General features: G+C 38.1%; 1 protein-coding gene across 3 annotated transcripts in view; it reads right to left on the bottom strand.

The window, feature by feature from the left end:
• tenm2a (teneurin transmembrane protein 2a) overlaps positions 1–14,666 on the bottom strand; it is a 341,452-nt gene that overhangs the window by 34,345 nt on the left and 292,441 nt on the right. Inside the window, exons 12-15 of one of the 3 annotated variants that reach the window (XM_055159448.1) lie at positions 9,965–10,150; positions 9,542–9,565; positions 1,087–1,233; positions 253–463 (exon numbers count right to left, since the gene is read on the bottom strand). In XM_055159448.1, the coding sequence (XP_055015423.1) occupies positions 253–463; positions 1,087–1,233; positions 9,542–9,565; positions 9,965–10,150 (568 nt within the window). Of the gene's footprint in view, positions 1–252; positions 464–1,086; positions 1,234–8,581; positions 8,609–9,541; positions 9,566–9,964; positions 10,151–14,666 lie in introns of all 3 variants that reach the window. The other 2 variants (XM_055159447.1, XM_055159449.1) reach the window with 2 other exon arrangements.

Raw genomic sequence — 14,666 nt, 5'->3', positions numbered from 1 at the left:
TTGTTTGGTTGTTTTAATTGCATGTAACATTTGATATTTTTTACGTACAAAAGGTGTGGGAAGGCATGCTAAAGGATATATAAAAATGTGACCGTTGACTAACAGTGAGAGTGCTAACCAGATTGGCTAATGCTTCCTTGTGCCTTCATTGTGGATTTTTCTGTTGGATATTTCTGATGAGAATACCATGTAAGCAATTGGGAAAACTGGCTCTTTTTCCCCAATCAAGTATGCATCAGATTAGAGTCTTACCTGGAGTTGAATGGATTCTCCCCTGGTATGATGTGCGTGCTGTCTCGTCCCACCAGCATCTTAACGCGGTCGTAGAAGGACCTGACCCGAGGCTGTAACACGGGGCTCTGCTGGATGACCAGGAGGGGGTCCCGGGACCCTCTGCACAGGGGGCTGTTCTGACAGGGACTTTGGATACAGCAGTCCGGGTCCATACAATCGGTGAGTCCATCTGAAGATTCCAAATAAGGGCTAAAATGAGTGCAAGCAGAACTGCCCGGCAAGTCACCCTGAATATGTCGATTCATTTTAAACTTTTAAATGAATGAATTAAATATCACATCTGATTTTTGTGCTCAGCTAAGGGAAAATAATGATCCACTGCTTCTGCTGCCAGACTGAGATGCCTTGTCTTTGTCATGGGGTGAGGGCAAGAAAGTTTGGAAATCTTTTACTTTATAGACTACTCCTGTATGTCATAAAATAGCTAATGTAATTTAGAAAAATACCGTAGTAAAAATAGTTCAGAAAATGTGATTTGGCAACAAGAGTGTGTAATTGAAGTAAGGTAAGGTACAAGTATGCAAGCTAAGGTCCACGTAGGGTAATTTGTCATCTGTAATGAAGCTATATTCACAATGGTCGAAAAATGAAGGATTAATGTTTCCAGAGCCCTAATTATGTTTAGAAAAAGGCAATAATGTAAATGTATGTTTGTTGTGGCACTCTGAATTCAATTTTTAGATTAAATTTCTCTCCAAGTGAATGTGAAAAAAACAAACAAAACCAAAAAAAACTTACTTTAATTTAATTTAAACTTTTATCTGTACCAACTTCACAAACTACCAAACTCACCTCCTTCATTGTCCTTGTTGTCGGCACAGGATGTCTCCATGGCGACACTGCAGCCCGGACCCCTCCACCCCGTCTGGCATTCGCAGTGCCAACTCTGCTGCCCCATGGTGCACTGCCCATTTCCGTTGCACAGGTTGGGACATCCATCTGCGGGACACGGGAGACACAGAGGGGGGAGAGGGGAGGAGGAGGAGGAGAGGACACAGAAGCAACGTGATTTTTGTTTTGCCTTCAACTCAACACTATGCTCGCCACATACTCAAGTACATGCTCATTTGTAACCAATGAGGCTGGAGAGTCAATGGCTGCTTAAGTATTGATCGCTTAGGAATCAATTTTATTCAGTGGATTAATTTTCATGCACAGCTGACCGTCTATACATTTCTGTGTGTCTGTGTGCGCGTTTGTGTGTGCGTACGTGTGTGTGTATGTGAACAGAGAATAGATCACTTACTGGATAGTGCCTCGCGGATCATAACTCTCGCGCTCTCTTACTTATGATTCAGTGTCGGTAATGGGATTCTGATGGCCCGAGAGTAATGCTTTCTCATGAGAGAATGAGATTATGTTCAGCGGTCTGTGCCAGTACAGAAATGTGTGTGCGTGTGCCTGTGTGTGTGTGTGTGCGCGTGTTGTGCGTGCCTATGAACTAATAAACCTTCACTTTAGTTTATGCAAAAAGCCCCACACCATCCTGGGACCCTGCAGCCAAACAAGTAAATTCAGTAACTGGCTTATGTGAGCCCACCTTTAGTCAGCTAACTGACTTAAGGCAGCAAGAAGCAAGATGATTTAAGCCAATATGGAAATGAACAGTTATGTAGAAAGTAAAAAGCTAAGTAATGATTAAAACTGTATGATATATTATAAAGTAAAACTATTTGCCAAACACATTCACACAAACTTGAGCACATGAGATCTCAAACTGGTACAAGAAGTCCTAGTCAAGACCCGTTTTATTTCTGATTAAAATTCATTTAGGTCCTGCTTTAGTCTTTGTCTTAGTCCAGCTATGATATAGACTAAACAAAATGTATAAATGGATGTAGCTAACCTGTTAGCTGCCGCTTTACAAATAGTAAGTGAGCATAGGGGCGCTTCTGGCTCTATCGACTCTGGCTCCAATTGCCTTTACATTGAAAATCACCTCTCTCTCTATAACTGCTGCAGTGAGCCTTATCACTTAGGTCTAAAAGTGTTTGCATTAACCAATTTAACATGATCCTGGTGTTTTTATTTCACTATTTTGTCTGTAAATAAATTTCTATTCCTAATGTGGAATGTAGCTCTGCATTCACTGGAGCTGGAGCTGAATGCTATGGATGATGTCACAATCCCTTAGTCCACTTCTTTATACAGTATATGGTCCATACTTATCTATATTGTTGTGGTTTAAGCATGATATCACAAATTAGAAACTACTGGTAGTAGTTTTCATATCAGACATATTTAGTGCATGCACTGCCTGAATGTAAATGTGTTGATGCATTAAATGTGCAATATAGGTTTATGTATTTTTTAGCATGAAGCAGTTTTGTTTACTGCTGTTATATGTGAAATTGCTGGATAATTTAGAGATCAATGTTGGCCGTCTGAAAATGTGATTTTCAGAGTAATATTGAATTTTCTGATAAGGTATGATGGTATTACAGACAGCAACAACCTGAACATTTATAGAGCTAGCTTTTATACCTAAAGATTAAATAATTTGAGAAAAAATGCAGAGGTTGCTTTCTTGTTGTTGAAGGTAAGAAATGAAGTTTTGAGCTTAATAAATATAATATCAAATGATCAAATCAAAAAGAGGAAATTTATAATGTTTTCTAAGTGTTATTTTACAGGAAAATGAAATAAATTAAGGCAAATAACAAGGGAACATGCTTTTTCACAAATCAACCATATCCAGGTGGGTAATTTTTCTTTATGGACAAATGCCTGAAATTTCAATTTGGATCAGCTTGCATTGAGAATAAATATGAAGTAGAAATACCCTAGCTTCTTAGAAAATATTTGTCCTTCAAAGTACAGTCGTCAATGGCCTTGAAGAAAAATAAGAAGGGATACAAAGACAGACAATGCCACTGCAAATCAGGAATGTGGTCTACACAAACTGAAACTGGATTTAAATTAAATACTGTCTAAACATTTGCAAAGACTTTTTTTTAAACTATTTTTAAATATGAACTTAGCCAAAGTTGGTCATTTATTTTTTCCTTTAATCTGTCTTATCATGTCTGGTATCTCTTTAAACTGCCCCTTTCCAGTTGGAACACAAGGCTGTTTGCCACATTATAATCAATCAAGGACCAGGACAAAGGCACAGTGACAAACTGTGACAGTGTTTTCTCTGGCTCAACAAAGCGCCTAAAACAAACTTGTCACTTTGATTTCCCCTTCAATAAATGACGGATGCACCAAGATGGAGCCTATAAACAAGAGGTACTGTAGCCAAAAAAATCAGTTTAGTGAGAGTCCTGTTACTGCAAAAAACAATTATCAGTCTATGGGTTTCAAGCTAAGACAACAGACCTCCATTGCCGTAACAACTGAGCAATATTACATTTTTTATTTGCCTGAACCCCATGAATAATAGTAGTACTAGTAGTAGTAGTAGCAGCAGTAGTAGTAGTAGCAGCAGTAGTAGTACTAAAAGTTATAGATTTAGAGAACAGTTTATTTAAATATTGCTTTCACTTAATCACAATATAATTCTGTCAAAAATAGTAAAGACTGATACTTACTTCCATTTCACTACAAGAACTATTTTACTTGTTGTACTTCTACTTCCAACTCAAAGTTACACAAGTGTTAGTAGCTCCAACTATGCTAGATTGTATATAACCTAGGAGAAGTGGTAGTGATATAATATAATATACTGCAATGACAACTACTGCATAAACGTACCTAACTGCACTTGAAAAAAACAAAACTACCGTACTTGATTCCAAAGTTTAACCCCGTTTTCACAGCTCATCTGGAATACTTGCTTAATAGTTTTTAAACTTTAATTATTACCACTTTCAGCATCAGGGCGACGTAGCAGCTTTTAACAGCTAAGCGTGGATAAGATTGTCCCTGATTATCGAGCTGGGGCTACAAAGCAGTTAGCAGTGATTGCCTGTTAAATGGAGTTGCCGTTTTAAAAAGGCGCCAAATACTTATGAAGCAAAGGGACAGGACAATCCATAGCAAGCATTGATCCAACTGCCCGGTCAGGCCCAACGTGAGCCTCTCCTCTCTTTAAAGCCAGGGAGCCTAGTCGATACCCTCTCATACTAACTAGAATAAAGTGGGATTTCAGAAACTATTAAGTCCACCCTCCCAGCTAATGTAGTTGGACTCTGATGAAATCCCTTTAAAAAGGAGCGAAAATTGCCTTGGGTTATGGGTCAGCACTCACAGTCTTCTCGCGTACGTCTGGGGCTGTACGAATGCAAAAAAAGATACTTGAAGAAAGACCAAATGGATGGAAAGAGGGAGAACTGAAACTATAGCAGATTTGGGCCTTGAAATATGTATTTTTTTATATTTGAAAATAGTGAAAACAGCTAGGAGTGGATACTACAAAAATACAGCAAAATACTACTACAACTACAAAAAAATTTAAAAAATTGAAGATGATTTTGGCGAAACCATTTGCAGACATATGTACAAAAATGATATGAGGCCTATTAGGATACAATGAATTGTTTTCTGATTAGGTACAGTATATGTTTTAAACCTGATGCCCTGCCTGATGCTACTCTCTCTTTACTTACACAGGTTTAGGATAGGCACAAACAGTACTTTCTAGTTAATCATAAGTAGCAGAATTCTTATGCTAAATGTTATTGCCAATTCTACATAAATCGTTGCTACATAAACGTTGTTATTTGTAAGGAAATTTGTTCTTAAAAACACATAATTTTGAGGTAATTGCCAAAAGAAAGTATAATCTAGCCAGACATTTTTAACTATAGATAAACACACTGAAGTTCAACTCTGAAACTGATTGGATTTGAACCCTAAATCTTCTAGTTTTATGACAACAATACAAACAAAAGTTATACTTCTCAGAGCGTTATCACCCAGAAAGACCTGTACAGTCACGTTGTATTACTTTAAAAGGAACTGAAGTTGCACTATTCTCTCAGTTTCCTCTGTATCAAAGTCCTGTCTCCTCTAAAGGTCATAATATAAAGGTTACTTCTATAAATCCGAGATGGACCAGATTACGCTGCACTTTTTCAGAATAAAATCACTCATCACGGTGTATCATGGCTAATAATAACATGCCATAAAACAGCACTGATTGTTATACATTGACCTACGTGTCTGTTTTAGTATTGTACACCTTTCACTGTTTAATCCGGTGATTTTTACACATATGTCCAAGGATGTTCCTACAATGAGAGCAGTGTCATTAACGGTCATTAAATTAAACATTCTGACACATTAAAGGTGACACTAAGTAACTTTTCTTATAAAGGGTCCACCTCCTGCAGGTCACCATGGAGATGTTATTGCCTTGCCTTGAATTTTCCAGATCTGTGAAGAGGCAATCCCGTTCACAGTAAGATTTTTTTGTTTTTACAATAAAGACATAATTATATGTCCAAGATTGATGGGAGGACAAAGCCATACTGTGGGACATTCGAGTCAAGGCAATGACATACCCAAGGAAACAAGCAGGTGGCAGACCCTTTAGCAGAAAAGTTACACAGTGTACCTTTATGTGGTAGATGACTGGACAATATGAATGATGCTACGGGGTTATTCTTTCTTATATGTGTGAGAAAATTCAGCAAGAGACCAGCAAGAATCCCTGTTTACTCCAATATTTTAACCTTAACTGATCTGGTTTAATGGTCTGGATAATCTGACGCAAAATCTCCCAACATAAAAAAGGAATGAAAGATCGTTATTTGGCCCCAAAACAAATCAAAACAAAAGTAAATGTCTTCGTAAAGAAGGCGACTTGAATGTCAGCTCAGGTAAATGGTCTCAAGTGGCCAATTGCAGCGCTGTTTGTCCTGTTTATTGATCCAAACGTGTCTGTCTTTAACAACGAAATGCTTTAGATCTTGGTATTTTTGAGTGAAAGGGTGTGAAGAAGAAAATCTTTGCAAAATTGTGGACACTATCTTATCTGGCAACATTGATGATGCAATTTTACATAGAAATCTCATAATTGTCATATGAACATTCTTCTAATTATTGCCAGTTTATTGACAGTCAATATTGCCAATTATTGCCTCAAATGTGTTATATTATTATATTATACACTAAAAAGTGGGCTAATGGAGTTCAGCAGTCTCATCTACTTTGAAGTCATCTTCCTCTACATTTTCCATTCATTTTTCACATAGACTTTTAAAATTTAAATATTAAGAATTCAAAGGCATCACAGAAACTAACCAACTATGTGGTAACTAATATCCATAATGTGCTTGTTTTAAGTCTAAAAATGCCATTTAAAATGAAATGTTTTAATAACTTAATGGTTTACAAAATTTCAGAAACAGATTTTAAATAAAATTATAGGTCTTATGGTCATTAGTTACTATGTAGCTGATTAGCCCTGAGCAAGCTTTTGAACTTTTAATATACTTTTTTTTTTCAAGTCTATAGGAAAAATAAATGGTGTATTTACTTCCTAAACCAACGCCTGGATGGTCACTGTTAATCATTCAGCTATTTTATGGCAAAATCAAGGCAATTTCTGTCTTTATTTACTACACCTGACTATGGTAAAGATTATATTCATTGTCTCTATAATGCTTATTCAAAGGTGCATTGTGTAACTTTTCTAGTGATGGATCTGCCGTCTCCTTCACCCTAAACGCTAGACAGATTTTAAGGTTACTACAGTACATAATTAGCCTGATTCATCAGCCGGTTTCACTTCGTGGAAACCGTCTGACCTCACAGCATTAGAATTTGTTTGCTCGACGGTAGGTGGGTACTTTTTTATTTAACCAATCCCAGTTATTTGGTCTTGATGTATGTAATGCGCCGCTAACGGGGCTAACTCGTATATTGAGCTTTTCCCAAATCCCGTAGGAAGAAAAACAATGAAGTCTTTCCCCCTGATAAAATTCACCAAACATTCCCTTTTTTCCGGCTTTAAATCCTCGATCTTGGGAATCGTTAACAACACAGAATGTACAGAATAGAATAAAAGAAATAGAAAGCCTTTATTGTCATTATACAGTATAATGAAATTCAGAATGGCTCTTCACTGACTGGCAGGAGCCCGAACTTGCACTTCCGAGGTTTTTGCGATCAGTCTAGTGTATTCCGATTCCTGACCTAGTCGCTGGAGAGAAATGAAGTTAAGTGGAGGCACTAGGTGGCACCAGCCTGGCTAGTACATAATAATCAGTACAATAAAATCTCCATGTAGACTAGCAGATGGCGAACCTTCCACCTGAAAAGTTACATAATGCACCTTTAACCCTCATTTCAACAAGAACATTTCCATAGTCTATAGTTTGTATTTAGTAAGAATATTTTTTGACTAGTTTGTATGCAATGTGTGTTTTTGTGCAACACTGTAAAATCTAGCAGAGGGGAATGGGTAAAATACATAGGGATCTAGTGAGGGGCTACTCTAAGTCACATTCACACACACTTCAGATTCAAGTTGTTCCCTCTTCAACATCAGTGAGTACACCTAAACATATAAACACAGTCTCAAAGCGCTTCTTATTTTGACAGCATATTGCAGCGTCGCATCAGTGGCCTATGAAATTCCCCAATTACCTCCCAACTTCTTTACTGCTTTCATCATTTTCTCCTTGTGTGGAGCAGTTTTACACTATGCATGTCCCGAATGCCCAAGTAGATTCAAGTGTTTAATTTTGGTGATTAGTTAAAGGTACGCTGTGTAACTTTTCTGGAGGAGAGTACGCCACCTGCTTGTCCCTATAGAGACTTTCGGCAAGAATGTTTCGCACTATGGCATTAAACTTCTCTATCTCCGTGGAGACAAGCAAGTGCTGCCACCAGGCGAAGTTACAGTGTCAGATCTGTGGAGAGACGACCCCACTCACAGTAAGAATCCATGTTTTTCAAGTTCTTTTTTGAGCAATAAAAATGGTATGGAATAAAAGCTAGATAGATATGTGTAATGCCATACTGTGGAACATTACGGACATAGCAATAACATCTCCATGGAAACAAGCAGGTGGCGTACCCTCCACCAGAAAAGTTACGCAGTGCGCGCTCACACGCATGCACACGTCACACACACACTGCTAGGACCACACTAAAGGCTCTACTGGTACCCCACCACATCGAAACTCAATGACAGCTAACCCCCAATGTAGCACACCCAATAACAACATGCGCTACATTCAGGGGAGTTCTCATTGAGGATGGCGCCCCCTATAGTCTATGGACAGATAGCACCACAGAGTCTACAGAGCCAAGCCAGGCCAAAACCCACATATGCAGCAGCTAGCTTCTACCACCACAGGCTAAAGAAACAAGATCACAGAGTCAGATACGGTACCTGCTTTGTCAACCATGCTCCCATGGTCTGCAGTGGGAGAAAACGTGCAAAAGAGGTAAGAAATCTGGAGAGTTTATTGTTTGGTTCAAAGTAATGGGTAACACTTTATAATAACTACACAGTTTACAGCCTTAATAAAGCATGAAGAAAAACTTAACTCATAATGAACACATAGTTTATTAGGAAATAGTAAGGATTAGTAATAGTAATAGGGGAGCAACTATCATTATCTACTAGTCAAATAGTCAGCTATACATTTTCCCATACTTTTTTTCTATTAAACACTGAGGCTTTTAAAATAAATAAGCAACTGAATAAAGTTGCTTATTCAGTGACTGAAGGCTTCTAAAGAGATAATATTTACAAAAAGAGACTGTACAGTCCTTGCAATGATTACAATGATCAAAATATACTATTATTTTTTATAGTCGACTAGCCACGATTACTTGATTATTCTTTTAAAGCACTAGGGTTAGGGTAGGGTAAGTAATTATAAAGCTTTAATCATTCTTAATAAACTATGTGTCCGTTACAAATGAAGTTTTTGTTTGTGCTTTATTAAAACTAATTAAGCGGTAGTTCTAATAAAGTGTTACCAAATAATGTGCAAGCAACATCATGCATAGCTGAAATGAACAACAGGCAGGTTGAGATAAGCTAACTCTGTATGTCTGGTGCCGTGGTGTGGAGTGTGCTTTTGACGTGGCTTTCATCCCATATGCTGTTGCAGTCAAAGTTGCCCTAGTTTCTAATGGGGGAGCTGGGGAGATCAGAATACCTCCCCTGTGCATTTTTATGTGCTGTATAGGTTGGTATAGGTGCGTGCTTTTGAGGTGACAGAGGAACGAGACTGGGTGCGTCTCCAAAAACAAGGTGGGTGAATCAAACGCAATCTCTCAACCGTCCAATGTGACACCCAGTAGGAGACAGTGACTGAAACGTCGACTCGCGCACACATACATTCAACAGAGTGAGAGCTATAGTCTGATCACAGTGAGGTGAGGAGGAGTTTGTACCTTTTATCACTTTAAACTTTGTTGTCTTTTCAAAAGCCACAAAAAAGGAAAACTCATGGGGTCTGCAGTTAAGAGGAGCCTAAAATCGGGCTAAACCTGCTCTTTTGTTATCCTCTCAAACCCCACTTCTGAGGCGACTTTTTCTTGTTGACTTACCTCCCACTCCAGCCCCCTGCTCAGCTCCCTAAGGTCGCTCGTCTCTGCGCCAACATCTCATTTCCATATTCCTCTAACAAAGTGGAAAATAGCTACCACTTTAGTTTTGGTGCTTGGTGTTTTTTTTTTTTTCTTTCTTTCTTTTTTGTGTGTTGACAACCGCACTCGCTCTTATCCAAGCGTTCACAGACACATGTTCTGAATATCTTACCAATGGTGCAGTGTTCTCCGTTCCAACCCTGGTGACACTGGCACTTCCCGTCCTTACAGGTGCCGTGTTTGATGCAGAGGGGGTTGCACACTCGCTGGTCGCAGCCCGCTCCGGTCCAGCCCTCCTCACAGCGGCAGGCCCCTCCCATGCACACGCCATGGGTGCCGCAGTCCACCGAGCACACCTCTGTAGACAAGAGAAGAGAAATGAGTTTTACATGGTTTGAGAACAAGGATTTGCATTTTCTGTGTGTAAATTTTCTATTTTGTAGTAAATAGATGAAAAGTGTGGCCAAATGGTAAACATGTTGTAAACTGGCAAAGTTGCATACTGTTGAATTAAAGGTATACCTGGTGAAGGGTCAGCTGCCTGCTTGTGTCCATGGAGATATAATTGCGTTGCCTGAGATGCGCCATAGTATGGCATTAAACTGATCTATTCTGCATTTTTTTCATAATTATACTGCTTAGAAAATACCTTGGAAAAACTTATATTTTTACTGTGAGCAGACTGGTCTCTGATCTGTAACTCTGCCTACTTGTCTTTGAAAATAGATGAGTTAAATACCATAGTTTGGATCATTCCATGCATCTCCTTGGAAACCTTTATGAGAAAAGTCAGGGAGTGCACTTTAATCATTCTATAGATGAATCTTACATGCTTAAAAATCACTGCAATGTACTGTATTGACTGCAAACAATAATATTTATACCATAACAACTGTAATGTTGCTGAAAATTGTCTCATCTTAATGTCACAAGGCAGAGTAAGGAAAAATTGATGTCTTTCTCATCCTATGGCCTACAACAGCTTCATACATTTATTTAAAGTTAAGTATGTTATAATGTTACCTCATTGCAAACATACCCAAGATGCAGACAGAATAATAATAAAGGGTTATTCAAACATGTGTGAATGTAATAAAACACAACTCTGGGTATGTTTTTGATGAAGTAACAACAATCTAAGACGGCTTAAAGCTCACAAGAGTCAGTTTTGTGTAATGTAGGACCTTTAAACAGGCACTGTGGAACAGTTTCGATAAACACCTGCCTCATTGCTTCTTAAATCAAAATAATTTCCATCACGAGTGAATTTAGTACTTCAAAAGAGATCTGCATTTAGGGTTGTTTATAGCCAATACTGTCCCTGAAGGGCTACTATAAATGATTACAAGATGTACCTTAAAACTCCACCGTGCACTTTTAATTTCTTACTTTCTTTCATTTGCAGCAATAAAAAAATATGCAAACACAACCATTTTGCAGTAGCCGCTTGCTAATGGGTTTTGGAGGGCAGCTTATAAATTTACTGGGGCAATTGTACATAGATAACCCAAAGGCAAAACACAATAGGAGGAGGAATATACGCAGAACATTAATGATGCCTATAAAAGTCAATATTAATCACACCAACACTGTAACACATCATTAGTCACACATTAAAAACTGTGGCAAAGATGAAATTTATATGAGATTTAACTGTATTTCATTGGGCAGTGAGAGAACAGGTTCGATACAGGGAGGGGACTGAATGCACCAAAATAAGTAGCTCTAGGGTGTAACAATGGAGACCAAAGATGAGTTTAAAAGAGATGAATATTCTATGATTTCTCATTTATTCAAGTAACTCCTATTGATCCAACGCAACAGTAATAGCCTTGTCTATATCTTGTTACTCAGAGAAATAGCACAGACCAATATGCAGATAAACTCAATGGCAAACTTAACACTGCACAATCAATAAATGTATTGAAAAAATTAATAAATAAATAAATAAATAAATATAAAAATATAATAATAATATTAAATAATGATACTACTACTACTACTACTACTAATAATAATAACTAAAATAAAAAATAAATAAAACAGTGATGGTTCATTTTACCATTCAACTTCTGATTTTCATTTTGTACATTTAAAATGAGTTCATTGGAACATTTGCTTCTTATTTAAGGCCAAGTTATTATTAGTACAAAAGCAGTAGTAAAAACAGTTCAGAATTACTTAAAGATGTTTGATTATGTTAAAGATGCACTATGCGGGTTGACTATACCTGCTTGTCACCATCAATATGTTAGTACTTTGCCTTAAATGTTACACAGCATATAAATGCATCAATCTCCATGGTAAGCAGGTGGAAAATTTCAGTTAAAATCTGTGTAGAGGCGAGCCCAATCACAGAAAGAATGTAACTTTTTTTTCAAGAAGTAAAACCTCCTGTAATTGACAAGAAAATACAAGATACATAAGTTTGTGAAGCATTCCAGGCAAAGCAGCACGACTACAAGGATGTGATCATTTCCCCCCCCACCCGAAAAGTTACATACTGCACCTTTAATACAAGTAATTTTAACTCATGTACAAAGTCATTTTTTTCTATCAAATATCATAAAACTATGCTATTGTTGATGGAAAAAGCAAATTGAGCATATAGTGTTCCTTAAAGACCCCTCTTTCAAGATGATGTACAGTGAAAACGTTGGCAAAGACATGGATCAAAGTTTGTGAGACCGTAAGGATGAGCGAAGATGAGCTGAGTTTTAGGTGAAGAAAGTCATTATGTTCTCTTGACGGATGCGCTGTTTGAAGAAGTGGTCGGCGTCTAAAATAACTCAGACAGTGTGGATATTGCGAGTTGACACGGCAACGTTATTGATAGAGAGAGCGAAATTGGGGACATTTTTTTTTACAGTGGCCTGATGAGCGTGTCACTTTGATTAAGGAAGTGGCGTGCATCTGTTATAAAGTTTTGGTGACAGAGTTTTCAGCGCTGATTGAATTGCATGGATGAGGGACTCTTGGCAAATTGTACAGGACTTGTGGCTTCAGGAAGTTGGTGGACAATGACGGAGGATATTTTTGGAGACATGGCGGGCATCTATCAGGTGTTACAGGGTGATCACAGATGGGTAAAGTAAATAATTGCTTCTATATTTTCACCTTGGCAGCTGTTAGTTGGTGGGTTGAGTTGACAAGTAAAGTAAAGATGTGATTAGGCCTGGTAAATGGTCACATTTTTATATAGCACTTTTTCATCTTAAAGGCATTCCCGCTTTACATCAAGGAACCATTCACCCATTCTAACACATTTCATTCATACACCGGTATATGCAGACACTGGGCTGCGAGGTGGATTAAGTGTCTTGCCCAAGGACACAGGACAGCATTCATGTGTGGGAGCTGAGATTACACCACCAATCTGTGGATCAATGTATCTGACTGCTCTACCAATGATGTTTATGTCGAGAGTTGGATTCAAACCGCCCACCTGATCTGAAGGTTGGTGGTTCACTTTACCAACTGAGCTTCTGTCACAATAATTAGTATATATCAGCTTATTGTTCAATATATGAAAGCTGGATTTTGGGGTTCAATATTTATTGTGGGTACTTTTTCTTTGCAAAATTGGGAAGACTTTGTTATTTTTGTTTTAATACACTAAGATTCGGCTGTGAATGGTAGAATAAATTAACCACCCCTTAATTTCATTTAGGTCAGGAATCGGAATACACTAGACGGTTTGCAAGAACCCCAGAAGTGCAAGTTTGGGCACCAGCCAGTCAGCGAAGAGCCATATATGTTGGCAACGATTCCCAAAATTGAGGATTTAGAGCCGGAACAAAGAGAATGTTCAGTGAATTAGGCTAGCCCCCGCTAGCGGCGCATTATATACCTCACAACCAAATAGCAGAGATTGATTAAATGAAAAAAGTACCTGCCTATCATAGAGCAAACGAATCCTAACACTGCGAAGTCAGACGGTTTCTACGAAGTGAAACCGGCTGATGAATCAGGCTAAGAATAAATGACTTGTTTGGCTAATTATTGGTTCATTCTGCTATTTATTTGTTACAGCTCAGGCCTTTTAATGATACTGTCCATTTAAAAATGTTTTACTCGGATTATTTCGTATCTCTATAGCTACATCATACTTCAAAATTGGCTATTGTGACAGGTCTAAGTGTGATGTTGGCCTGGTTTGGTCCTGGTTAGAGCCCATTTTAGTCCAGACGTAACCTTGCTTTGGTTCTGTTAGTTCTGGTTTAGTCCTGGGTTTGTCCAAGTTTAGTTCTAATTTTACTCCCACACAGAATTGTTATGTGTTGTGTGTGAATGAGAACTTTGCACATCAATTCCAAATGAGTGCGTTGGAGGAGAGGGAGAAGCCCAAGAACATCAACAGAGAAAAATCCTGCACACCTCTTACCGTCTCACTTGGAAATTGTGAATTTTATTAGGACATCAATAAAGTATCAGCACTAGGTCTTCATCAGGGCAGGTTGTGTTTTGTGCGCAAGGAGTTCCTAAAGACCAGGGGTATCCAATCTTTTTATAACCAAGGACCACATATTTAAAATATTATAAGCAGAGACCACAGTGAGTCGTTCAGGTGAAAGCATTTAAAACAAGCTATGCCAGAGCTGCTGTACCTTAATATGACTTGGAACATTAATTTTAGGTCTGTATCAAAATACAGTGTGATGTAATTGAGGTTGTAGTCGTAGAATTTCTGAAATGTGTAGTAAAGTAGTGTTCATTATCATTTGGGTCCATTCAGTCATAAGCTTGAGGGATGACTTAAAATAGGAATAGAAGGAATAAGAACGTTAGCTGGTTCTGATATAGGTTCTGATCACTAATAATGGACTAGTGATCATAAGATTTTGTACCTTTTGTACCTGTATCAAACATTGACA

This window comes from Boleophthalmus pectinirostris, unplaced genomic scaffold (genome assembly GCF_026225935.1).
Source record: "Boleophthalmus pectinirostris isolate CB_2022bp ecotype Guang Dong unplaced genomic scaffold, ASM2622593v1 HiC_scaffold_23, whole genome shotgun sequence".
NCBI lineage: Eukaryota > Metazoa > Chordata > Actinopteri > Gobiiformes > Gobiidae > Boleophthalmus > Boleophthalmus pectinirostris.
This window is presented reverse-complemented; position numbering and strand designations above follow the sequence as displayed.